Source organism: Ceratina calcarata, unplaced genomic scaffold (genome assembly GCF_001652005.2).
Source record: "Ceratina calcarata isolate Rehan_Ccalc_2016 unplaced genomic scaffold, ASM165200v1 scaffold116.2, whole genome shotgun sequence".
NCBI lineage: Eukaryota > Metazoa > Arthropoda > Insecta > Hymenoptera > Apidae > Ceratina > Ceratina calcarata.
Window position 1 is genome coordinate 163,204 of NW_017132550.1, and position 24,331 is coordinate 187,534.

General features: G+C 37.6%; 7 protein-coding genes across 18 annotated transcripts in view; 3 read left to right on the forward strand and 4 right to left on the reverse strand.

Moving 5' to 3' along the window:
* The window catches only part of LOC108624251 (RNA pseudouridylate synthase domain-containing protein 2), a 138,885-nt gene extending 135,011 nt beyond the window's left edge, over positions 1 to 3,874 (reverse strand). The window contains exons 1-2 of the mRNA XM_018023414.2: positions 3,732 to 3,874; positions 2,690 to 2,884 (exon numbers count right to left, since the gene is read on the reverse strand). Of these exons, the coding sequence (XP_017878903.1) occupies positions 2,690 to 2,884; positions 3,732 to 3,785 (249 nt within the window). The 5' untranslated portion in view covers positions 3,786 to 3,874. The remainder of the gene's footprint in view (positions 1 to 2,689; positions 2,885 to 3,731) is intronic.
* A 162-nt stretch (positions 3,875 to 4,036) lies between these two features.
* nesd (SHC binding and spindle associated nessun dorma) lies at positions 4,037 to 6,284 on the reverse strand. Its single transcript, XM_018023551.2, has 4 exons — positions 5,071 to 6,284; positions 4,806 to 5,010; positions 4,477 to 4,740; positions 4,037 to 4,408 (listed from the first exon to the last, which is right to left on the reverse strand). Exons 1-4 carry the CDS (start codon positions 5,973 to 5,975, stop codon positions 4,151 to 4,153), a joined length of 1,632 nt encoding a protein of 543 aa, XP_017879040.1. The 5' UTR covers positions 5,976 to 6,284; the 3' UTR covers positions 4,037 to 4,150.
* Positions 6,285 to 6,318: 34 nt separating this feature from the next.
* Positions 6,319 to 7,642, forward strand: LOC108624341 (ADP-ribosylation factor-like protein 2-binding protein). Of its 5 annotated transcripts, none has more exons than XM_018023585.2 (6): positions 6,319 to 6,404; positions 6,546 to 6,647; positions 6,720 to 6,826; positions 6,930 to 7,015; positions 7,086 to 7,182; positions 7,244 to 7,642. In XM_018023585.2, exons 1-6 carry the CDS (start codon positions 6,401 to 6,403, stop codon positions 7,328 to 7,330), a joined length of 483 nt encoding a protein of 160 aa, XP_017879074.1. In that variant the 5' UTR covers positions 6,319 to 6,400; the 3' UTR covers positions 7,331 to 7,642. The 5 variants fall into 5 exon arrangements, with proteins under 5 accessions (XP_017879074.1, XP_017879065.1, XP_026668901.1 ...); XM_018023576.2 differs by having other exon boundaries at positions 6,383 to 6,471; XM_026813100.1 differs by having other exon boundaries at positions 6,387 to 6,477.
* On the reverse strand, positions 7,526 to 10,887 carry LOC108624304 (nuclear pore complex protein Nup93). 2 transcript variants are annotated; one of them, XM_018023509.2, is made up of 5 exons: positions 10,372 to 10,887; positions 9,936 to 10,116; positions 8,210 to 9,861; positions 8,014 to 8,131; positions 7,526 to 7,940 (listed from the first exon to the last, which is right to left on the reverse strand). In XM_018023509.2, exons 1-5 carry the CDS (start codon positions 10,590 to 10,592, stop codon positions 7,629 to 7,631), a joined length of 2,484 nt encoding a protein of 827 aa, XP_017878998.1. In that variant the 5' UTR covers positions 10,593 to 10,887; the 3' UTR covers positions 7,526 to 7,628. The 2 variants fall into 2 exon arrangements, with proteins under 2 accessions (XP_017878998.1, XP_026668793.1); XM_026812992.1 differs by lacking the exon at positions 9,936 to 10,116 and having other exon boundaries at positions 10,372 to 10,458.
* On the forward strand, positions 8,999 to 15,521 carry CYLD (ubiquitin carboxyl-terminal hydrolase CYLD). 4 transcript variants are annotated; one of them, XM_018023519.2, is made up of 12 exons: positions 8,999 to 9,017; positions 10,907 to 11,715; positions 11,786 to 11,930; positions 11,973 to 12,218; positions 12,723 to 12,898; positions 12,964 to 13,080; positions 13,144 to 13,367; positions 13,438 to 13,610; positions 13,667 to 13,963; positions 14,027 to 14,142; positions 14,198 to 14,414; positions 14,486 to 15,521. In XM_018023519.2, the coding sequence occupies exons 2-12, from the start codon at positions 11,236 to 11,238 to the stop codon at positions 14,674 to 14,676; spliced, it is 2,382 nt and encodes a 793-aa protein (XP_017879008.1). In that variant the 5' UTR covers positions 8,999 to 9,017; positions 10,907 to 11,235; the 3' UTR covers positions 14,677 to 15,521. The 4 variants fall into 4 exon arrangements, with proteins under 4 accessions (XP_017879008.1, XP_026668798.1, XP_026668806.1 ...); XM_026812997.1 differs by lacking the exon at positions 8,999 to 9,017 and having other exon boundaries at positions 10,903 to 11,715; XM_026813005.1 differs by lacking the exon at positions 8,999 to 9,017 and having other exon boundaries at positions 10,903 to 11,715; positions 11,979 to 12,218.
* Positions 15,500 to 18,628, reverse strand: Maf1 (repressor of RNA polymerase III transcription Maf1). The gene is made up of 5 exons (XM_018023564.2): positions 17,607 to 18,628; positions 17,393 to 17,542; positions 16,934 to 17,215; positions 16,745 to 16,864; positions 15,500 to 16,654 (listed from the first exon to the last, which is right to left on the reverse strand). Exons 1-5 carry the CDS (start codon positions 17,687 to 17,689, stop codon positions 16,585 to 16,587), a joined length of 705 nt encoding a protein of 234 aa, XP_017879053.1. The 5' UTR covers positions 17,690 to 18,628; the 3' UTR covers positions 15,500 to 16,584.
* A 270-nt stretch (positions 18,629 to 18,898) lies between these two features.
* Wdr59 (WD repeat domain 59) lies at positions 18,899 to 24,183 on the forward strand. Of its 4 annotated transcripts, XM_018023661.2 has the most exons (20): positions 18,904 to 19,057; positions 19,203 to 19,252; positions 19,327 to 19,462; positions 19,529 to 19,742; positions 19,818 to 19,951; positions 20,025 to 20,174; positions 20,244 to 20,403; positions 20,461 to 20,540; positions 20,610 to 20,676; positions 20,741 to 20,949; positions 21,007 to 21,270; positions 21,344 to 21,494; positions 21,555 to 21,748; positions 21,816 to 21,949; positions 22,027 to 22,236; positions 22,298 to 22,421; positions 22,890 to 22,919; positions 23,394 to 23,554; positions 23,620 to 23,873; positions 23,952 to 24,183. In XM_018023661.2, exons 1-20 carry the CDS (start codon positions 19,004 to 19,006, stop codon positions 24,089 to 24,091), a joined length of 2,916 nt encoding a protein of 971 aa, XP_017879150.1. In that variant the 5' UTR covers positions 18,904 to 19,003; the 3' UTR covers positions 24,092 to 24,183. The 4 variants fall into 4 exon arrangements, with proteins under 4 accessions (XP_026668787.1, XP_017879150.1, XP_017879158.1 ...); XM_018023669.2 differs by lacking the exon at positions 22,890 to 22,919 and having other exon boundaries at positions 18,905 to 19,057; XM_026812981.1 differs by lacking the exon at positions 18,904 to 19,057 and having other exon boundaries at positions 19,327 to 19,433.
* The last annotated feature ends 148 nt before the right edge of the window (positions 24,184 to 24,331 follow it).

Genomic DNA, 24,331 nt, shown 5'->3' on the forward strand with positions numbered 1-24,331 from the left:
ATCAATAAAATGCCATATAATCATATGTAACTCATTAAATATCGAAATTAGAAGAAAAGTGCATCCTTAAGTTGAGTTCGAGACAGATTTGATCCATTTTTTCATTATTATATCAATTATTGTATCGATCATTATATGAAATATTGTATTAATTTTTATTACATTTTATAACCGGCAGTGCATGATGCAAATGAGTTAATAGTACTACTTGATTAAGATGATTGAATCAGCTGGATATTGGAGTATGAGAGTATTAAACTATTAGAGCATTGTCATGTTAAAGCGTTGAAATACACGTAGAGAGAGAGAGAGAGAAAGACGTTGAATGTGAAACTTTGGGAAACTAATTAAAGGCAACGGGAGTATTGTGGAACAGTTAACAATCAATGAACCGTGCTGCGCTATTTCGATTAGAAATTCAAATCTTCCTAAGAGAGACATCCGCATAGAATAATATATGGATCGGGCTCCCCAGAGTTTTGGCCAATAACTGCGAACTATAATACCCCCGGTGCAATCTAATAGATACATTTTCAGGAAGGAATTATTTCTATCTAGATAATGACAAATGGGTCTACTTGGTCAGCTAACTGGGGCCGTATGTGTGTCAGGAAATAACCTGTTCGCCGCGGTGTCTAGAGGAAAGAAACCGAATGGGGACGTGTAACTCCGGAGTACCGAGAGAAAGGAAGGAACTGCGAGATGATAAAAAGGCTGTGTCGGAGAAAAGTGGCTAAAAGCCGGAGGTACGTGAGTCTGAGGATTTTATAAAATGGAAAAAGGACCACGATGGAAGTTTATTATGTTCTCGAATGGTGCTCTCCGGAAGGACCGAGGAAACACGCAATTTTCATGATAAAGCAAACAATAAAGTCGTCCAAAGTCCGCGGAGTAATAGAAAAAGTGCCGTCGTCCAGAGTGGGCCGCGCGATTGCCATAATAAGAGCCGTCAAATTAATGGACGGGTGCGTTATTAATTTATTCCTCGACACTTGGGATATTAAAAAATTCCAGACGGAACGTTCAAAGAAAAGGGTCGAGTTATTAAACGAAACGCTGAACAAACGGGATGAATGAAACGATGTTAGCAAAAGAGCGAATGAATTAAAAAGAGAACGAGCATAAACGGAATGATAAATAAATTAGGAAGGCTGGGGCGTAATTTTTGGGAAAGATTCCTGTAGAAAGTGAAAATTGATGATAAGTGAAATAACATGTAAAAGAGCAGGAATATGAAATGGGAGAAAGACGGAGAGAGGACGATCCATCATCCCGGAAGACGGGGACTGCAAATAACTCCGGGTCAAAGGCATCAACGGATATGTTATAAGGCTCGTTCCCCATTTTTTCTACTTGTTTTTGGCGATTCTTCACCAACTGAAAGGGAGAGAATGAAGAAGAGGGGAAGAATTCTAAATCAACCGGGCTCATTAAAGTCACTTTACTGCCTTCCCACTTAATCCTTTCTGTTTCAAATCGCGTGTTTTAACTCCACGAATTTTTACTGCCGGGAGTTAATTTGGAACGAAGTCGTTTGAAGACGGTTGGAAGAAATAAATTGGACCCGGTTAAAAAGTGTCGGATCGCGTTAGAATAGATCAGAAAAGGATTTAAAGTGGGCCGAGAGTAACAACGGAATCGAGCGACTTAGTGTCGATCGAGAAAAAATGTAGAACCTGAACTGCGTGAGATTTGTTTGCCCATTGTGAACAGAACGTATTGTGTGCAATGTTGCTTAACGGAGAGAAAAATAAGTATAATTGTTCGGTGACCCAAATGGAATGCTAGATACGCAATAAAAGGATTTACGCGATTCACGTGCGCGTGCCATCGCGAACCTTTCGCTTGTCTGTGTTGTAATTTTTAATCATGGCATCCGCGTGAGACGTTTTGTTCTACCACACGGTGAAAGTAACAGGTCGCGTTCTTAGCCGTGAGAATCTCTGACAGCGATGCAATTAGTGCGAAACATATCTCTTTTATCATAGCAGATTCAGCAGAAACAGATATCATCACGCGGTTTATCAACGCTCACGATAATAATTCTGTGTCTAATTTAGAGAAAAGCATCTTATATTTCAATCATACATCGCAAATAAAATGAGATCTGCTACTTTTATTAGCAGAAATATTTAAATGATGTCTAAACTGCACATTTTATGCATTTTATAAAGAAATACGTATTCAAGATTTTAGCTCAAAAATTAAATGGATAAAAAAGACATCTACTTGTATAAATTTCATTCGACATGAAAAATGTTTTAGTTTGCATAAAAATCTGCAGTCTAGTGGTGTCAAACAAACTCTACAGTGATAGGAAAGTATGTTTATCTTACTACTAGTAGAATCGTTTTAAGAAAAATAAACTCGAGTTCGACCTTGCATAACGCAAAATAAATTCGCCTGTCTCGTATTTTTCGATACTATCGCGCGTGCTTATTGTAGCTCGTGTATTACTAAGAAGTCGCCACCTAAATCTATCGACCCACGCTTTTACGAGCTTTCTGAACTCGCGCGAAATAAATACGTAGAGTATCATTCATGATAATATCGATAATTTATAAATGTACAGCAACGTGCAATTAAAAATGGTGAGAACGTTTGCAATCATTTCGTAACTCTCAAGAAGTTCAGAGATGATTAAACGAAGATTGCCAAATGTTTAATAAGGATAATAAACTGGACTCACCTCCTCATCCGACAGCGGCTCCTCGTAGTCCGACTGCGTGTCCTTGAACACGAAGATGCAATCGGATGGTTCCAACTCCCGCGTGTTCCCGAACTGCGTTTGCCGATCTCTCAGCTGATCTAAGCAGGTCGTCTCAACCATGCTTCGAGCTAGTTCAAATTTGACAGGAAATGCAATCCTCTTGATTAGAGCATTCTGTAATCAGAAAACAAAAATACTTTTACCCAAAACTTGAATCGTTCGCATGAAGATTTACATTCACTGTCGGATTTAATTGCAACTGTCGGAAAATTAATAAGCTATCGTAATGATTTCGATTTATTATCGAAAATTACAAGTCTCTAATCACCCCTTCATTCAAATTGAATAGACAATCCAACGTTCTTAATACAAAAAAAAAACAGCTGCATCCAGAAGTTGCGTTGTTCGAATAGTTAATTGAAATGAAAATCTACATTCACTGTTGGGTTTAATTTAATAGTTCGAGAAAGTAATAGTCTAGGTAATTGATAAGCGGTATCAGTAATGGAAGGATTTCCATTCATCATCGAAAAATGTGAGTCTTTAAATCACGCTACTCCATTCATCCGTGTACACGTGATACGACCACATGGCTAGGCTACTTACAGGTTCATTTATAGATTCGAACGAATACGGCGATGAATACAGTATGGATCGAATTATCGTTTACGTCACGTCAATGTACTGTACGCGTGTTATCTGGCTCTGCATACGTATATATAGAAATAGAAACGTGCACAGCACGAGCAGCGTGTAATGCATTCACGTTGGCCCGATAATAGCGGGTTCTATTACAGGTTATGTCAAACGCGGCACGAGCCTCGAAATACTTGTCAATTAAACGATTTCTTAATGAAGCATCGTTTTAAACGATGATACGAATTAAAAGTGAAAAATAGAGTAACAAATGTTCTGATAGAAAACGAACGGAGGCATACGTTCAGGTTACGAGACAAGTGCGACTTCATTGCATGAAAATAAGTAATTGAGATAAGAGAAAGTAAATGATTAAACAACTTACTACACGGTTCTTTGACGTGAAGAATAGAATATTAATCAATTGAGAGAAACACATAAATAAATAATGTATTTGTTTAAGAACACAACACTGAAATATAGGAACACTGTAAACGAGCGACTATTCCAAATGGTGCCACCATCTAGCGATGGCGTGTATAACTAGCAAGAAATTTAAGTTTGAAAAAATCCCGCCTATACTGTCGTACATACATATATGTATGTATACATACGTAAGTAGTAAGTACATACATACACGTATGAGCTTCCTAAAGTTCTTATATACCTACAAGAAATTCTATAAGTATGTCATCATATAAAAAGAACAGTCTTATATTTCTATATGATTCAATAATTACATGCGCATTCGTAATAAAAATAGTTTATCATAAAAATCTCGTTTATAATAAAACAAATTACTTTTTATGCCTCCACATTCATGGGTTCATCTTGCTTTCTGGAAATAAACTGCATGCCAGGTTTTAACGCGACGTCGCCTTTGCCGTTTGACTCGAATTTACAATCACTCAGCGAAATTTCCGGCACTTTTTCCAGTAATTCTGGGCCACCGACTTTACTCTTCGAGTCTTCTAAGTATTTCTGTGTTTCCAATCGGATCGCGTATTCTTTGAAGTTACTTAAACTACACTTTTTTCCAATTAATTTTGCACCATCGTGAAGCTAAAATCATCAGGATATGATTGCGTTATTATTAGCAAACATGTACATAATAAGCTAAAATTACATACTTGTATACCCTCCGCGCAGTTTTTAAAACTGCAGTTGTTCAGTGTTACTTCTCCATTGCAATAAATGACTAAACCAGTCCCAAGACTGTCCAGAAGAGTATTTTCCATTACTAGTTTCGCATCGGGTAAAACGACAACTCCTAGTTTTACTGTACTCTGATTTAAGACACATATTTTACAATTGACTATTTTTGTGGTACCAGCCCTCACTATTATAGCTGCTCTTAGATCACCCACGTTCATAGTTATATTCTCCAATAAAACCTATAAACATACAGTTTTAATTAAAGAAATCAAAGATAAGATTGAACCTCAAGGAGACAGCTTACTTCATTGCCAGAGAAGTCGAACAATGAGGGTGCAGTCTCTGTTTCTTTCATATTAAGAATAGTATTCTCAAAGTTATAAATTCCTTTAATAATTCCTCCATCTTCCAAGCTCCCAGCACTTTTTATTTGATGAGTTCCTTCTCCAACTAATATGATATCTCCTGCATCACAAGTATGCAGTGTGTCAAATAAAGATCCAGATATTCTGCATAAGGAAAATAAAAAAATCAATACGTGTACAATTTATGGCACGTTTCAAACTTACTTGAAATACAACTCTGCAGGTGTCAAAGATTGAGCCTTGTTTATGGCTTCCTTCATTTCTTCTAGACTACCACCAAGCCATACGAAGTAGCCTTCCATCTTCTCTTTCATATCTTTCCTCTCTAGTTTATCATTGTCCGAGGACGAAGTCTTATTCATAACGAGAATTTCTCTCATAGATGGATTCTCAAGAACTTCCATTTCTCTCTTAATTTGTTGTAATCTAAAATGAAGTTTCATCAACTGACATGCTGTTCCTCCATCAATATTACTTTCAGATTCCTCCTCCTCTTCTGAGATTGTGTTCTCCAATTTCGATATTTTTTGTTGAATCTCTTTTCCCTCCCTCACTAGACCTCTGATGATTTCACAGGTGTCTTTGCTGACTATGCCCCTTTTCATGTCAAAGAACAATCTAATTCTCGTTTCCAGATGTACAGACACCCAATCGACATCATCATCATCATCCACATCCCATGGCATCCATAAATAATTGTAAAAGAACCTTAGTTGGTCGATACAGTTAGCAGTTCCCACCATGTCCAATGCTGTGTTCTCCTGGTTAAGCGTTGGATATAATTCAATGAGATGAACATCACATTTATCTGGCAATTGAATCTCGTCTTGAACAGCGGTGATCTTCACTAATGCAGACAAATCAGAGAAATCAACTTCTTCGATTTCTACGACCACTATCGTGGGATAGTGAATTTGGAAGTCCTCGCAGACCAGTCGTGGTATTCTCCATAAAGCTTGCCATCCAACAGGTTCTATCACGAGCTCCACGTGGTAAGACCATTCTGCCAGAATTTGTGAAGCGGGTACGATTTCGCCTCTGCTAGATAAAATGTCATTGAACTCGACCAGTCTCTCTTGAAGACTTTTATCAAAAGTATATATTTCCATTGGTATATAAAATAAATATTTTGGATACGTCAATGCAAATCGAAACTGTAAAACATACGAGGTATGCAAAAACCTCCGTACACCCGTCGAAACTAATAACACAAACAGTTGAACCTTGACTTGTACGTTTTAATATCTCACAGATAAATAAATCACAGAGACGTATGGTTATTAAAGAATTACAAACGAATTTTCAATCAACTTTCTCAGGCACCTGCATTACTTAACTGTCACAACAAATTCGAACTGAAAATTCGATAAACGTGATTGGTAGATTCGGTCGATCCTCGTTTGTTCTCGTTTGTTTATCGAGGTGCGCTTTATAGCGTGTCAACAACGTCTGGAAAATAATTATTTTACCTTTACCCAGAACAGAAACAGTGCCTTGTATTAACAAACAATTGAAAAGACGCCTCAATAAAATAATGGGTTTGTTTGGATCACATTAATTAAATGCATGTTCAGCACTCAAATGTTAATTGTCTAGAACCGTGCGGTAAATGTATAGTAGCCGTATGTAAATAAAATAACTTATAAACTTCTATTGTTTAATAGATAATTCTATTTTAGTAAATACTGATGAAAGTATGGAAGAGAAATCTAATAAAGCAGTAGAATTAGAAGATAAAGCTTTCGATGAAATTATCGGGCACGTTGAGGACATTTTAATAGGTACGTGTATGTGTGCGTACATCGAACGAATGCTTCAAGTCCAATTGTTTAATGATCCTCTTACGTTTTTAGAAGACGAATTCTATGAGCTTCAAAGAAAATTTTTGGAGACTTATTGGGATGTATTCGAACCCGTAGAAGAAAATAAATTAATTTATACCGATATATTTAATGAATATGTAAGTATTTCGATTAACGGTGTCAAAGCCGACTTTAGAGTAAACTTTAGAGTCGGCTATGACAGTGATATTTGTGTGCATATGAAATATATAATTTTTATAGAGCAAGGTTGTAGAAAATTATATTGTCAATCACTTAAGAAGAATTATACCAAATTTTAATATAGACAAATTCTTGGAATATTTAAAGTAAGCATTCCACTTTAACTTCTCATACTACACATAATCAAATTCTCCTTATAATCCTTAATCGGTTTAGTGTTAGGCAAACTGAATTGGACGGTGAAGTTTTCGAAATGTTAGCAACATTGATTGACTTCGTGGCTTTCAAACAACTGTTCCTCGATTATAGGGCTGTAAGCATTATCATTATGTGACAGAAGATAAAGGATATAAATAATCATGACTAATTTTTAGATCAAGGAAGGAAAGTATGATGGCCTTAGTTCTGGAATACATATAACATCGTTTCATACAAATAACAAAACTAACAGTTCTCCTTGAATCGGAAAATAGAAATAGAGCACGAGAATACATGATACATAATGAGAAAATAGTCCCTGATTGTATTCTTCAAATATGATTAAGGGAGAGTACGGTTAATTCATTCACAATTTTTTCGCACATTCGTTACATTTCAAATAATACAAAGATCAAATATTTATGGGAATGCACAAGGAAATACAAAACACGTATACGTATAATGCATTATAAAACTTGGTTTTATGAACGCTTTTGTGTTTCACAAATTCAGTACTCGTTCGCTTGAAACTGTATATCCAAAATAAAGGAAATGTTTAATTTAACACATAAGAATCTCCATTTGTACAAGTTTACTATTTGTTTCGTTTGGCATTCGATATGGAAGTGTCCCCGCGAAACTCGTTAAAGCTCGTGCTTGTTCCCGGAGGTCGATAAGCTGCTGCTTTCTTGTTTCTTCATCGCCCGGTTCCATCGATCTTAACTTCAGATGCTGCCTATAAAGGATTGTCATTGTAGCCAAAAGGACGTCAGCTAAGGTACCAGATACTTCGGGCGGCACGCGTCGCAGAGCGTTCACCCTCTCATCGACTTCCTTTATATGTAATGGCAACAATCTTGATTCAGCAATGGTCTACAAATTAAATTCGATTCAATTATTGAAGACATGATAAATTAGATCATATAATTATTGTAATTGTGCTTACCCTAAGCGCACTTTGATATTGTTCATTATGAAACTGGTCAAAGAAAACCATTAAGTGCCTTAAAGTGTAAAATGCAGACACTAATTCCGATGGTGCTTGTATTTCAATATTTTCATATCTAAAGATAAGCATTTACATATTATAATTATATAATTACTAAGAGTAACAGTATCGTAGTATCGCGATTTAATGTTACCTCGTGCTTATCTCAGTAGAAGTGACTTGCAATCGAGATCTAAGCGAGCCTGGCGGAGCACTTTGACTGACAACTTGCGCTAAAAGCGTACACATTAAACTGAGAACTTTCTCGTGATTGCCAGCGAGGTCGTACATTGTCACAGCGTCTTCTAAAAGCCCTTTTCTGTATAACGTATCCGCGCTAATATTTATCACATCCTCAGTATTAACTTGGAACTCGTCTAAATCTCCTGGTACCCGACGATCCTTTTCTATTCTTCCGACCAACTTAGTCCTATTTGCTGGGGACGCGTCAACTACCATTTCTGCGGCGGATGCGGCGAACATGTTGCGATCATGCGGATCGTTCATAAATCTCAATAAAAATAGATAATGCAAACATTCTTTTGGATCTGTCGAGTCAAATCTTCTCACGTATAATAGTATCAACCTGGCGAAGTTCAATCTTTTCGCAGGTGGTTTATCAGCGGGATCGACACTTATTAAAGGCGCCAGAACGCTTTGGCTAACGCCTAATAAATTGTGCTCGTGCATAGCTGCTGCAAGATGCACGGCATGTGGCAAGTGCCTCGCCCCTGCTCCTCTTGCCAAGAATTCAATCGCGGCTTCAAATTGCCCAGTTAAAAATAACATCGAAAAATACACAAATGGCTGTTCGTGTGCATGATAATATGATTCTCCGTATATCTCCGATATTGTAGTTTGTAAATAGTCGAGGGTCAATTTGTTGTCCGCGTCTGGCTGATCTCTAACTTGACACAGTTTTAACCATAAGTAATCGTCAGCTGTGCAGATTACGTCGGAATGTAAGTCGTCTGGCTCGCAAGGAACAAGCGCGCAATAGGCGACCCTTTTATATGGATCGGTGACTGATCTAACGTGTTTCCTGTAGTGCAATTTTAGATTTGCTTCTGCAGAAGGTGTAGGGTGTCCCTTAGCGTCGCAGCAAGCTTCTTCCAAAGCATCTCGAAATTCTGGGAATTCTGTATTGCATTGATTAAGACATTGCAATGCTGCTTTGTAGTCGCCAACTCTCATACAATAATAAACCAAAGGCCACAATGGTTTTCCTTCAACCATGACACCCTCCAAGTCTGATAGATTTTGTACTTTGACCCTAACAAAACTCTTGACCAAAGGCAGAATGCCTGGGGTGCCACCCCTTTGAGCTTGCTCTAAATTTTCCTCGATAACAGATATTATAAAATCTTTGTATCTACCCTCCAAATATTTTCTCGCGCGTGATACTATTTCCTGCTCAACAATAGTACTACTCCTAGATTTAATCGGGTCTCCTCTGGGAACCGGTGGAATGTCTACCATCTTCTTAACCATTTGCCAAAGATCCACAGCTTTTTTGCTGTCGAACGATTGTGACTGCGCAGCTTTATAAAATGCATCGAACAAATTTGGCCTAGTTATGCCTCTGAGCACATGGTCATTATACTTCGTCAATTCTTTCACGTAAGCCATTTCTATATTCGATAAACCACTAACCATGGACCCAGCCAGTTTAGTACGTTGTGGCGTACCACGTAAATCTACGAGTTCCCCAGAAGGTGCAGTCATTGCATTTATTATCTCAAATCTCATTTGTTTCCATTCACCTAACATGTGCTCCATTTGTTGAAGTCTTGTGAGTTCAAATGTCTGAAATGTAAAATTATTAATGTAATACAGAATTAAATGTTGCGACATTAGATAGAGAAAGTATTATATCTTACATCTTTATGAACTTGTTCAATGATCGATAAGATCGCATTTTCTTTTTCATTTCTTAAATAACTAACTACATCTGTATCTGCAATGGGATCTAAAGGTTCAAATGTACGCCTTGCACTAAGTGAACTTAATTTCTGTGATATCTGAGGTAAATCAATTCCACGAGAACCAAGTAAAAGGTGTCTGAAATTATATAATTGCAATATTACTTTTCTCATTATTATGCTAGGTTTTGCTCAAGATTATTTTACATAAATTATTATCCTAAATGCTAATCATTATTCAACACTGAGTTCAAGGAATTCATTTTGCCGCCAGAAATTCAGAGGTTACATACTGTATTGCATGATCGTGAGAAAACTAACATAATTTCTTCGTCAAATGAAAAGATACAATAAGAGATTGTTAGAAGAATTTTGAATATCTGCGTTTACTTACGCCTGTACTTGATTATCCTGAGTGCCGGTCTGCGTGACACGAGACCATAGTTCGTTGGAAGCTTCTAAGATCTGTCGAAGATTTCTCTCAACTTGAGGAAGTTCTTCGGTGCCTTCCACAGCAGCGGATAACCGCTCTGCTGACCGTAATAATTCACCGAAACCCGTATCCGCCGATGCTCGATTAGAATTCAACATATCGTTAAATACAAAGTCACTCATACTTTCGCGTAGGTATTTGAAACTCGAACCACCGACGATGCTTACGAGACGAGTTCTATGAATGGGGCGAATTCAGGGAATTTTCGTAGGCAGTTTAACAATCTTCTTTAGTCCCTTATACCGTTTTCATTAAAAGATAAAACCATTGAGGAGGATAAAACTGTTATTATGAATTCCGTACTATGAGGAAATCAAGAATTCAAAGACAATCATTTACAATTCTTGGTGAACTTGTTATAAGTAAAACATGTGAAAGATTTCAATGTGTTTTTTTGAAATCAGTTCTTCGTATATACATGAGAATAGGTTTTCAGCTTCCAAGCTCTGTCAAACTTCAACTTATTAAATACCCTATTGAGGATTAACAATAAAAGTGATGTGGTGTGTATTCTTCTGCTTGAATTTGACTGTCACGAATCACCGTGTTCAGTAGTGAGCAATATTAATTTTTTCAAACAATTCTACCAAGTCTCGATGCATTTTTACAATACGACAAGTGACATCCGTACAAAACTTGACATTTGTCTAATCTAAATCACCGAGGGGGAGAGTGAAACGATGATCGAGATAAACGTTGCGTATCGTCCGCGTGGTTCACACACGTTGTGGCTAGCAGGTTTCGCATGATGATCGTCCGATATTAATGATGGAAAAACGGAATTCAAACAAGGATGACCGTCAGGTCATTCAGTATTTTGTCGCCAAACAAGATACTATCCTATCGCGTATATCTGGCGAGTGTGAAAAGAATGTTAATACGTTACACCTCGGCATGCTCGTCGAGGCTATCGAGGATTTGGGAGGTAGTGCGCTCAGAGTTCGTGTCGTTGACACGGCAGGATCAGAGATTTGGCGAGGCACTGAATGGCGTTGTCACAGGTTTGATTTAATACCAGTTACGTCGGAAGTATGGAAATTTTTACCTGCTGTCTCGATACCTCAGGAAAGAGTGCGCTTGGCCACCTACAAGCACTTGTCCGAAGAACTCATGAAACTTCAAATAAATGACACTGTCTGGTATTGTTCAGATTCCAAGAAGTGTAACAATTGTTTAGCTGCTATTAAATATATCGGACCTGTGCCACAGCTGGGCCAGGGATATTATTTTGGCATTGATTTGTTGGTAAAAATCTTTTAGCTTATTGATAAACTGGATTCTAGTATAGTGTTTTAAATGTACGATAATATTGCAGGACCCTCATGAACCATCTAAGGTCGATGCTTTGCTGAGTAAAGAATATTTTGTTTCAACGAATTCTGAAGGCAAATTCGCTACCTTGAGTAATATATTCCCATTAAAACCAGGTGGTCCAACAGGTCTTGCAAAGACAGACAAAAGTGAGGACATAGATTTTCATCTGTTTCTATCAATTTTCTCAGTTTCAGTTGAATCTTTAATTACAGATTTACTTATGGGGATCGAAGCAGGAAATAATTATATGAATGATAAAAAGAAATCTGTATTGGATACCGTACCATCTGTCTTGTTGGAGAAATTCACTCTATTCGATGATAACAAAAATAACAATAGAGAGCAGAGATCTATATCGAAAGAATATAGTCAATCAACGAAATCAATAATGCATGAGAATGACAGCAATGTAGCTAAAAGTGCGGTCAGCTATGGTAATAGGAATACAGAAATCAATATTAAGCTTGGCTTCTAGCTCTGTAGAACACCTTGCTGGCTTCACTAAAAATCTTGCATAGCACGCTTCTTCTCACCCACCACGTGTAGTAGAGGAGGGTTAAAAATAACCGAGGTGGCTAAAAATAGCCATAATCTTAGCCTCACTCGGTACTACCGGCAAGCTCCTCAATATTGTGAACTTATCATAATTTCGTCTTTTGCAAAATGGCAGCTGCGTTGCAAAACATCCCTATCTTTGTGTTAGAACATAAATGGAGTAGTGATATCGAATCAAACGTGTACAGTGACAGTGAACAGACTCCTAAACCTTCGACTCCATTGGATCGTAGTAAGGAATAGTAGACATTCATGAACTCTATTCTCCTCTCACTATTTCCTGTTTGCATAACTTACTAAATTCTACTGCAATTCCTCTGCTTTTTACCCACTCGTTTTTTTACGTTTAAGTATTCTAATTTAAATCTTTGTAATTGCTATAGGTAGTACACCAAATAAAAATGAAAATAAAAAATTTGGCCGAACGGAAAGTTCCGATTTAATTGTGGGCTCCAATGTGAAAGTTCTTTTGGATTCCGATGTACATTATGGTGTCGTTCGTTGGGTTGGAACCCCTCCCGGTATCACGCCTGGAAAATTGATGGCAGCTGTAGAATTGGTATGTACTAAATGGAAGGGAAAGTAAAGATTTTGGACATGTGATGAGAAAAATTTGACTTCCAGGATGATACTCACCCAACAGGCACTGATGGAACTTATAAAGATGTAAGATATTTTCGTTGTCGTCCTCACAGGGCTGTTTTCACAGACATCGAACAATGTTCCCGATATGATACGATGGTAAATATTATCTTTTACCTTGTTTCACGCTTGAGTATAGCTGTAACAGAAGGTATGTTATAGGAAAAGATCGATGATCCGACGACATCGATAAGTCCAGAGAATTTCGGAAGTATGGAAAGCTCGGTGATTGTCGGAATGGTACGGCCTATTTCCGTAAAAGGAAACTTGGAGAGTATTTGCGGAAAGTATCGAGGGATTCAAGGCCATCACAATTCCTGTTACCTGGATGCTACACTCTTCAGCATGTTTACGTTTACCAGTGTTTTTGATAACCTTTTATTCAGGTATTAGTTACTTTTTTCTCGGTTTCGTTCGATGTTACAGGATATTGCATATGATTATCTCGTTCATTAGACCGCCAAATGAAAAGGATTGTCCGCAATATGAAGAAGTACAAAGAGTATTACGCGAAGAGATAGTAAATCCACTTAGGAAAAATATGTTCGTGAGAGCGGATCGAGTGATGAAGCTGCGTACTCTGCTCGAAAAATTATCTTCCGTATCCGGCCTCACAAGCGAAGAAAAAGGTAGATATTCGCAATAGACAATTTTTTATGTACTAACATCGCTCGAACTCCTGCAGACCCTGAGGAATTCTTAACTTCCCTGGTTGCTCAAATTTTGAACGCTGAACCATTTCTTAAATTAAGTTCTGGTCAAGACGCGTACCATTATCAATTATTCGTCGAGAAAGACGACCATTTGAATATTCCAACTGTGCAGCAGCTGTTAGAACAAAGCTTCCTCACGAGTAATATAAGATTAAAGGAAGTTCCTTCGTGCCTCATCATACAAATGCCGAGGTTCGGGAAATCCTTCAAGATGTATCAGAAAATCCAGCCTACACTGTTACTCGATGTAACGGACATAATTGAAGATTGTAAGTATTATCGAATTACACTCGTGGCATAATCTTAATGTTCCAATAATCTTTTATTTCTAGCTCCTAGACAATGCACCGTCTGTGGAAAGCTAGCTGAGTTTGAATGCAAGGAGTGTTACGGTCAATGCGGTGTCGGTCTGGAGAGTATTGCTTTCTGTTTGCAATGCCTGGAGAAGGTAAATCAAATATAAGCCTGGTTTAAACAAGGAGCTAAGGAAGAATCTATCTTAGGTACATCGACACGAGCGGAGGACAAATCACGAACCAAAGGAACTTGTGGTCCCAATGGAATTTACCATTTTACAAGAACAGTGTCCTGTCCCGCGATTGTATCTCGAATTGTCAGCGGTGGTTTGCATCGAAACTTCCCACTACGTGTGTTTTGTGAAATGTGGTTCCGGATCGGAGGCACCGTGGTGTTTCTTTGATTCCATGGCTGATAGAAAAGGTACATATATAAATTTATACATAAACCATTTTTAATGTGTTCATTCACACAAAATGCTCTTTGATATTCAGGAGAGCAGAATGGTTACAATATTCCAGAAATGGTTCCCTGTCCGGATTTCCCGTACTGGCTAAGCGAAGAGGGAGGGAATTGCTTGACTGAATTAACAGACGACCGGAATTTACCAGAGCATGCGAAACGACTTCTGTGCGATGCATACATGTGCATGTATCAATCCCCCGACGTTATGATGTACAAATAACTTGGTTTTCCTGTTAACTTAGGTAAGTTAGATTTTAATTACTGAACAAAAATAGGCATCACGTTTGTGCTTCTTGCTTTATTTATTTGATGGTGCAGCTATAAATTTTCAAGCAAAGATTTGATCTCTCGAACTCGCATTTGTATAAAGAGCTAAAGATTAGGCAAGTTTGATTTCACGCTGTCATTGATATTTAACCCTTTTAGTACCGAACGACGATATATCGTCGAAGAGATAATCCGCCCGGCGCTCACCATGTACCTTCCAGTTATCTTTTATTTTTGTTATGCAATATTGTTTATCTTGTTACAAAATACATTGGAAATGCAAAGTATATACTTCATAATAATTGGTCCATATAAAATTATGATGAAAAGATGACTTTTGTACATGCAAATACGTTTTGTAAGAGAGAACTCTACTTTTACTATTTTTATGAACACTTATACCTTTGTCATTTATATAATTTGTAATGTGTAGAGAAAATCTAGTGTCATTGTTTTGTTCTCTATTTCATCCTCAGTACACTGCCTTTTGAATCATGTAAATATTGTTTCTCGTTTGGTTTTTATGAGCATTTTCCCAAACCCTAGTAAAACTGTGAAATTCGGCCGGTTATTCTCGCATAGGCACCTCTTTTTCGCCCGGCACAAAAAAGGGTTAAACGTGCTGAATTAATTATTACATTCGTTATTTGAATATGATTTATAAAAGTAAAAGTTGCAGCATGTTGCAATTTCGTAATTTCAATGTTTCGACACATGCCAACTCAAACTTGCCTTCCCTTGATATTGGTAAAGAGAGGAAACAGTATAAGGCTGAATTGTTTGAATCATGAATTTTATTCAAATGTTGACGGACAAACATGTAGCTCTAAGAAAACTAAATTGTTATACATAAGTTATACAAATCACCTGAAAATCACCTTTTTTAATCGGAACCTAGCGATCTAATTCGAGCATAGGGCTGATTTTAAATTCGTGAGATTATGTATACATGTATATATTTAGCATCGACGTAAAATTAAATTTTTCATTCTCTATATAGAAGTCTGATGAAAATCCATCGTACTATTATAAAATTTATATTGCACGAAGCAGTATTTCGTCAGCTTGTTTAAAATCTTAGATTGAGCGTTAATCATCTTCTCAAAACTAAGTAATATACAAAATGTAAATGTAGTTTTGTACGAAAAATTTAACGAAACATTCAGTGCGTTATACGACTGATTTTTATAGCAAAGGAGACGAACAATGCTAATAAATCTTTTATAACTTAAAAATATAATGACTAGGGTTCAGAAGCTAATGCTGCACTTTTAAATGTAATAATGCTCTAATCATTGTTTACTCCCATGTCATAGTACGAGAAATTAGATTCGTTCAAGTTTCATCATCGTAATTACGTTAATTACTTTTAAAAAGATTTAACAGATCAATTTGTTATCTGCAAGATCGACTCCGACACTTTACATCTGCTAGCGAACAAAATCTAGATAATGCTTAGACTCAGAAATTTGATTAATATATAGCAGATTTACATTATTTAAATGATATTGGATATTAATGTTTAATGTAATATATGAAAGCTATACAAACTCGCAAAAGAAATAATGCTGTTCTAGAAATTTGTTTTCCGTCGATTATAGTTGCATTTTAATGCTATGCAAAACAAACTAAGAAGCGAAACCGTATGATTTTCTATTAGACAATATTCATGAAACAATCATTCATGTAAAGAGAAATATATGACGTAATTAACACTAACTGTCATTAATAATTGGGAATATCGTTGTACATAATAAGAGAATTATGTAATAGATGAAATTAAATGTTCTCATTTCTGCCTCTGTATGGCAAAGAAAACTAATAAAGGTAATGATCAAGTTTGTAAACACGTATTATGAATTTAGTATCTGTCATCATCTTCGTCCATGGCAAAGTCACTGCCAACACCAGAATCTAATGTATAAAGGGGACTGAAAAAACGCGAAGAAGAAATAACAACAGTAATTGATATAGTCTAATTCAACGGAAGGGATGAGTTAAAGGGTTCATATAATACTTACTTTATTGCTCTGCATGGGAAAAACACAATGCGTTTTAACTTCTTATTGTAGAAGAAATAATTAAAAGACCACAAGCATCCATCCTCTCCGAATGGATCAGATGCAAAGTCTGGGTTGTAACTAAAACATTTTTACGTTTTCATTTAGTATAACGCCCAAGTTTTCTGTCTCTGTCCCTCAGATATTTACCTATAAATATCACATTCGCTCAACGATATTTCATCTTCGATGGCGGCCCAAAGCGCCGTTCGGAGAGTGCGATAATGATCTCCCGCGGTTGCACTCAGATTACTGTCTACAGCGTTCATGACCCATTGCAAGCTCGGCTCTTTACTGAATTCGTGGCTCTTGGCATCAGAAAAATCATAATCTGGATGGAAAGCTGAATTCAATGTGGCAATCAAATAGAACAGCGTTTTTCTACTGATTGTATCACATAGCGGACCATCTTCATCACCGGAAACACTGCGGCTATAGAGAAACAATAGAGATTATTAGATTTAAGAGAGATTGTTCAGAGGTATTAGCAGAGTATTATCACAAATGGAACATAGATATCTGGCGATAAAGAGTTGCGAACATATTGAAAGGGGTAATTTTTTATATTTATTGTCTTTTTACATCGTCATCGTCTGTGATTCTTAATACCTAAAATACCCTTGAGCAGGTGATGTCCCCAAGGTGGTTTGCGGTGGTGACAAAGCTTGAAGATCATGTGGAGTAAAGCCTTGTTCGGAATTGAAACGTTTATAGAGCTGCTTATCATTTCCAGCCATTTTACAGGAGTAGCTCTCTATTCTGTGGATGAAACAAAAACGGTGTTTAATGATCAATCGACAAGCTATCGAACATCGATCCTTACCTGCCTATTATTTTACTGTCTCCAGTCTTGATGGACAAAGCACTGTTTATAGCTTCGAAGCGTGTACTCTCCAGCAATTTCATCTTGTCAACATCAACAGTTTACCTTGTATGTTGTAATTCTGTAGTGTCCCTGTACTGGACGTCCTTGGTGCATCTCTCAGTGAAATGCTGTAGTCATTAATGCTCCATTACGTTAAGAGCTTTAGATGACCTTTAACGCGTTCTTTTTTCGACAAAACTTGACCTCGTTTCTCAGTCGTACGGTCAAGGTGTTCAGTGTAATCGAAATGTTGTTAGATTCGTATTACTTCGAAGACTTATTGAGTCCTTGTACATCTTTTTTAGGTATATGAAAATTCCTTTCCTTTTCGAGTGTACGAAATTAATCGTGGACGTAACGATTTTTCCCGCACTGCCGAACTTGTACATCACAGATCTCTAATTAAAGATAGTGAGACGAATCTCCCGTCCGTTTGGCCGCGTAAGCCCGATTTCAGCAATCGGCCTGCGAAAGATTGAAACCTTCACCCGTGACGAGCGTTGCCTTCTTACGCCGCACGTTTGAATGGCGTGCGAAATCTGAAGCGAAGGAAAACTGCGTAAAGGACGGCCGACTACCCTTGAGGAACGACGACGGACGCCGTTTTTTTTCTTCTCCACAGGTCGGGAACAGAAAATTGCTGGCGAACGAGCCACGAATTCGGTACCAGGATCTGATGGGTCAGGCTCGTTTATGTTCGACGGTCAGCTAAACAAAGTGACTAAAGAAATTGTGCACGTCCGCTACTGGCGAAAACAATCCATAATCACAAACATTGTTGTGTCACTATCACTCGTATTATCACCAGTATAAACACTGTCAAACGAAAACCACCCAGAATACGATGAGATTTCCTCGCAACAATCAAATCATTGGCAAACTTCAACCTTCTTCGATCCTGTTTCGCACCGTTTACCAATTATTTGCGTCTCGATGTTAGTACACTTATATGCGACAACGAGTATGTGCAATCTACGTGACAGAAATAGCACGAACGAAGCGTCTTCGGTTATCCCGCTTTGCTTTTCATTCCCTCTCCGTCGCTCTCTATGAATGCTCCCCTTGCGTTTTAGCCCCTTCGCCCATACATAGGGACATGTATGTGAACTCGGCTCGACCAATCAAAAGTACCCGATAAGTGTGTATGCGTGTGTGCATATAATTATTACAGGGACCTGAAGTGAGTCCCTCTAAGTTCTTTGAAGCCGAACGTATATAGATGTACGCGCGGATTGAATGTGTGTATCTCGGCGTATAGTAGCGTATAGTGCTACTACTCCAGTATACTCTTCCGCGTATTCGGTTAAATTCTAACCCTTGCAGAATGCTGACAGGAATTCGAATTTATTGGTAAAATGTCAAACCGTTGGGGCAGCGACTATGTGGTTACGGAGCACCGTGATTTACAGGTATATTGTGGCATATAAGAACGAGACGCGTCTCGTACAAAACACTGTGCGCTAGCGTTACGTGTCACCTACTTTAATCTTATATGTCATACTGTAAAATCGTTTCTCCGTGTTGTTAAATGTTCTTGAATATCATTATTCGTAGGCTAATACTATGGCCGTGGATGCGACTGGCAATTACGTGCTCCTTGCCGGGTATGTAATTAGGAAATAAACTGTATTCCCTATATTCTTTGGTTCCTCCTTATTTGTTTATTTATGTGTTTCAGCCGTAGATGTTTTGCGGTAAAACATCTTGACGAAGGTGCTGACACGTTGAAAAAGTTTCAGAGGCAGAGCAAGTATGAAGTGGGCTCTGCCGAATGGAACCCCACAAGTATAAACTCTCACCTATGTGCAGTATCGGTTAGAATTTAAATTTCCGTGTTTTAAACAACATTGTAGATGTGCCTAATCGAATCTCAATTATAGAGCAATACGCGTATAGAAATATTGTCACTTGTTGGAACTAACGGATATGATTTGCAAACGATAAACAGTCTAAAGGCACACACGAGAGTGGTCAGTGACTTAAATTGGCACCCTAAGGAGCCAGACATTCTTGCTTCCTGTAGCATTGACACGTTCATACACATTTGGGATATAAGAGATCAGAGAAGACCTACTCTATCTCTGTCAGCAGTTGGTAAATACAGAGATCATAGAACTTAGGAGAAAGTAGTTCGCCTGGTGTGTAAAGGAATGTTTCATTGAATTATAGCTGGCTCGTCTCAAGTAAGATGGAACACACTGTCTCCAAATATGCTGGCCACGGCTCATGATGGAGACATTAAGATATGGGATCAAAGAAAAGGAAATAGCCCCATGCAGTATATAGCTGCTCATCTAACAAAAGTACATTTTTTAAGTCAACAATCTAAAAGAGTCGTAAAATGTTCATGAATATTAGATGTGCATGCTATTTTAGATATATGGCCTGGATTGGTGCCCCTTTCAACAAAATCAATTGGCAACTTCTAGCCAAGATTGTACAGTGAAGATATTTGATATTAGTAATCCGCGTAGGGCAGAGAACATTTTGACAACAAATTCTCCAGTGTGGAGAGCTAGATACACGGTAAAAATAATACTGTTTTAATTTGAAAATAAGTTTAATTCCATGGATAAGAATATAAGTTTTCTACAGCCGTTTGGAGAAGGGCTCGTGACGATAGTTGTACCTCCATTGCGACGGGGTGAGAATAGTTTATCATTGTGGAACACAACTAATCTCAGTGCTCCTATTTATACGTTCGTCGGACATACCGATGTTGTGCTCGAGTTCCAATGGAGGCATCAAAAATTAGGTATGTGCGATGCAATTATATTTATTGATGACTATAAAATCTATTTACGATTTGTAGAAAATAGCGACTTTGAGTTAATTACTTGGTCGAAGGATCAATGTTTAAGGATATACAAAATCGATCCCTTCTTAAAAAAAGTAGGTACTTGTGCATCGAATTAAATATTGAAATGTTTAAGAATAATAAAATACATAAAATTATTCCAGTTATGTGGACACGGTATAGATGATGATACATCTATCTATACTCAGTACTCTGAAGATAATAATTTAAGTACGTACATTTCATAGGCGGCTATATTTTTCGTTTCATGGAATTAATATATTTATTTACATAGGAACGTTGCAATCCGTCCAGCAATTACAACTTAATGATGCGCAGAACGACCGTGAGATAAATTGCATAACGGCGAAAGTTGATGAACCCACGATGAACTCAGAAACAGATACATATATTGAAAATAATAAAGAAATATCGTCTCCCACGCAACCAAAGACATTACAGCAAGAATTCTCGTTAATAAATATGAACATACCTAACATAGAGGTAATGCATACAAGGCTGCAGTAATAATATCCAATATATGTACTATTCTTTACATAGGTCAATGCAATGGATGCTGTTGAACGTAGTTGCACCGTAACAGCGTCTAATAAAAGTTACAACGTGATATTAAAAGTGAACTTCCCGGCAAATTACCCCTACAGCGCGCAACCTACATTCCAGTTCTGTCCTGGAACAACCATCGACAATGCGACGATGGCAAAATTGTTAAAAGTTCTGAAGCAAACCGCGCAGCAACGCGTTAAGAAAAACAGATCGTGCTTGGAACCATGCCTCAGGCAATTAATTACAACGTTGGAGCAAGTAAAGAAGTTTGCTTCTCTGATGCATTGAACCTGTCGCATGATATATATTACATTTTTTTGCTTTATTTTAGACTTGTAAAAAAGACGAAAACGAAAGTAGTCATTTAGGATATGATATTCAAGACAACGCGAATTTCTTAAGTTCCTCAAATATGTATACAAATTATCAAGACGTCTATATACCGTTCCCTAGAACATCTGGTGCTAGATTTTGTTGTGTCGGTGGGTACAGCGAATGAAAAAATAAATCAATATCCAGTGTATTTGAAATTGTTTCAATAGGTACACTCGTTTGTTTCGGACGTGGATCGTACACGAGAAGATCATCCATGAAAGCGGAGAATACTACCCCTAGAGCACTGTCCGCATTAGGAAATGGAATAGGCAATTCGGAACGCTTCATGCATATGTATCCAAATTCTTATGTACAGTCGAACGATGATATTCCTATAAGTTCTTTCTATTTTCAAGAACGTGTACGTATCTTTCTTATAAATTGTTAGAACTATCGGGTATTATTAAAGAGCATTTTTAAATTATCAGAAGATGAATCGTGGATTACACAACGCGAACAGAATGACTCATAGATCTTGCTGCAAGAACTGTCATTTCATCGTGATGACATACGATGCCTCCTCGTTATTTTTCGTCAACAAGGAACTTGCTGAAAAATACGTGTGAGTGCGATGAACGATTTTATTCACTGATATTAATTTACAGGCACGATCTCTTATTTTTATACTTTTTCATTTAGCATCAATATCACCGATATTCCAGCGATGTGTCAATACAACGCGAACGTTGCTGCGTCGCTAGAGCGTCCTGATTTGGTACAGGCATGGTGTTTAGCCGCTCTTGTAATATCGCAACCAGTTTCGAATATTGGTCATAATTCCTGTGCCTCGCCTGAGATCGACGCTCCGTGGCCTTTACATCCTTTTGGCCAAAATTTAATTCATTCCTTGTGAGTACATCATTTAAGCGCTGCGTTTCAGTTCGTGTTTAATTATCGTCTTGAATTTTAGAATACAGCACTATGCCAATCAATCGGATATTCAAATGGCAGGTATGCTGAGCTGTGCATTTAGTTACCGTTCAGAAAATTCCGACGTTCAGTCGAGGCTGAACAGCAAGTCCATTAACATTAGTGTAAGTATACACTGAGTATATTAGGTGGTTTTTAAAACGTTTCGGCACAGCTTGGCATAGGCACTATACTTAACGCCGCATTGACAGTTGATACAATTGATGTCTTGATCATATTTTGTCTTCTGTTCTTAATCATACACGGGAGAAATAACTCTCTCGGCATTATCTATTCGTACCACCGTTTCGTATCGACATTGGCTTTCACTCGAACTGCAGTATATCACATCTTTTATATACTTGCATGTGTTTATTTCCTCCGATGCATGACTAAATACGATTTGAGTGTATAGCTATTTTTCACATTACGACGGTACCGTTAAAGCGAATCTTTAGTGATCTAAACATTTCAATGGGTCGTAATCTACCGGCATAATGTTATACCTCTTTTCATTATTTTTACGTAGTTAACATTTTTAAATATTTTGAGCAATTTGTCAAATGATTGATATCGTATTATCTCTGTTATAGAGGCTTTCCACAGGAAAATGGTGGTTGAAGGTAAGGCATGTGTGTGTGTGTGTGTGTGTGTGTGTGTGTGTGTGGTCTCCGAATTTCATAAATTTCTGCGTGTTTAAAGTTGCATTGGTTTTGGGGATTTTCTCTTATCGTGATGATATTTGTTACTGCCTTACAGCATCGGAGTGGAAGTATCGTGATGCCAGAAAGCATGCAGGTTCGGCCATGCTTGATACATAAAAATGGCAAAGTTCGATCTTTGCGTCTGTGATATTCGTCTTATGTATTCTCATTAATTTACCACAAGTTGTATATGCGATATCAGTAGCAATTAACCATATGTGATGTACTGTTTGTTGTGATAATATCTAAAACATATTCACACAGAAGACAAAGACCTTTGTGTGCAGGAAGTGATCATAGACATTTATGTCCTTAATATTTGTCAATCGTCTATATTATGTTCGTATCATGCAACCACTATTATTCGATTGAATTTTAATTATCCCTTTTCAGCCTGGCGGCTCTCCATATCATACGATTCATCTAGCTGACACTACGCTGGAAGGATGGAACTTTCAAAATTTGAAGCAACATCGATCTAACTCATGGTCCGATTCTCTGGACGATTTAAAGTTAATTCAAGACACCTTCGGTGACTCTGCGAGAAGTATTAGGTACGCTATAAGAAGATTAATAAAAGAAGCGTTTAGATCAAAAGGCTAATTTACTGATCACGCAGGTTGCTCGACGAAAAATATACTGCTCTCTACGATGGTTATAAAAAGGCATACGCCGAGGTGTTACACAGATGGCGATTATTAGATGCGCGTGCACAAGTATTAAAACATGTCAGCACAACTCCTTTAGATACCCACAAGGGTGTGGAATTCCAAAGCGAATGTCAGCTGTGCGGAAAACAAAGCAGAGGACCTCAGTGTATAAATTGTAAACGATTAGCTTTAGAATGTGTGATTTGTCATATCTCTGTGAGAGGTGAGTACAATAGGATCGCTACTGACGATAATAATTTTTAATTTCTTAGATTTATACTATTACTTTTTTTACATTAAGGCCCAAGCAACTTCTGTATATTTTGTGGCCATGGAGGGCACACGCAACACTTGGCGACATGGTTTGCTAATGAAAAATTGTGTCCCACAGGCTGTGGATGTTGTTGCCTGCAGGAGAGTTCAATTCTTCTAAAGTTGTAAATAATAAGAAAATAATGTACATAAAACGCAGAGATATATATATATATAACGAATGTTGCGAGAGGATAATAGATACGTTTTTCTGTAAGAGATCATCATCCTTCTATGAATGTTAATTCAGTTTCTAATTCATTTGTGCTGGGGAACATTTCCTCGGGTAAGATCTCTATCTCTTCGGTCATTCTTGTACCGACTTCATTCTCTACTTTAGTTTCTTTCTCGGATGTTCCAAGGAATATA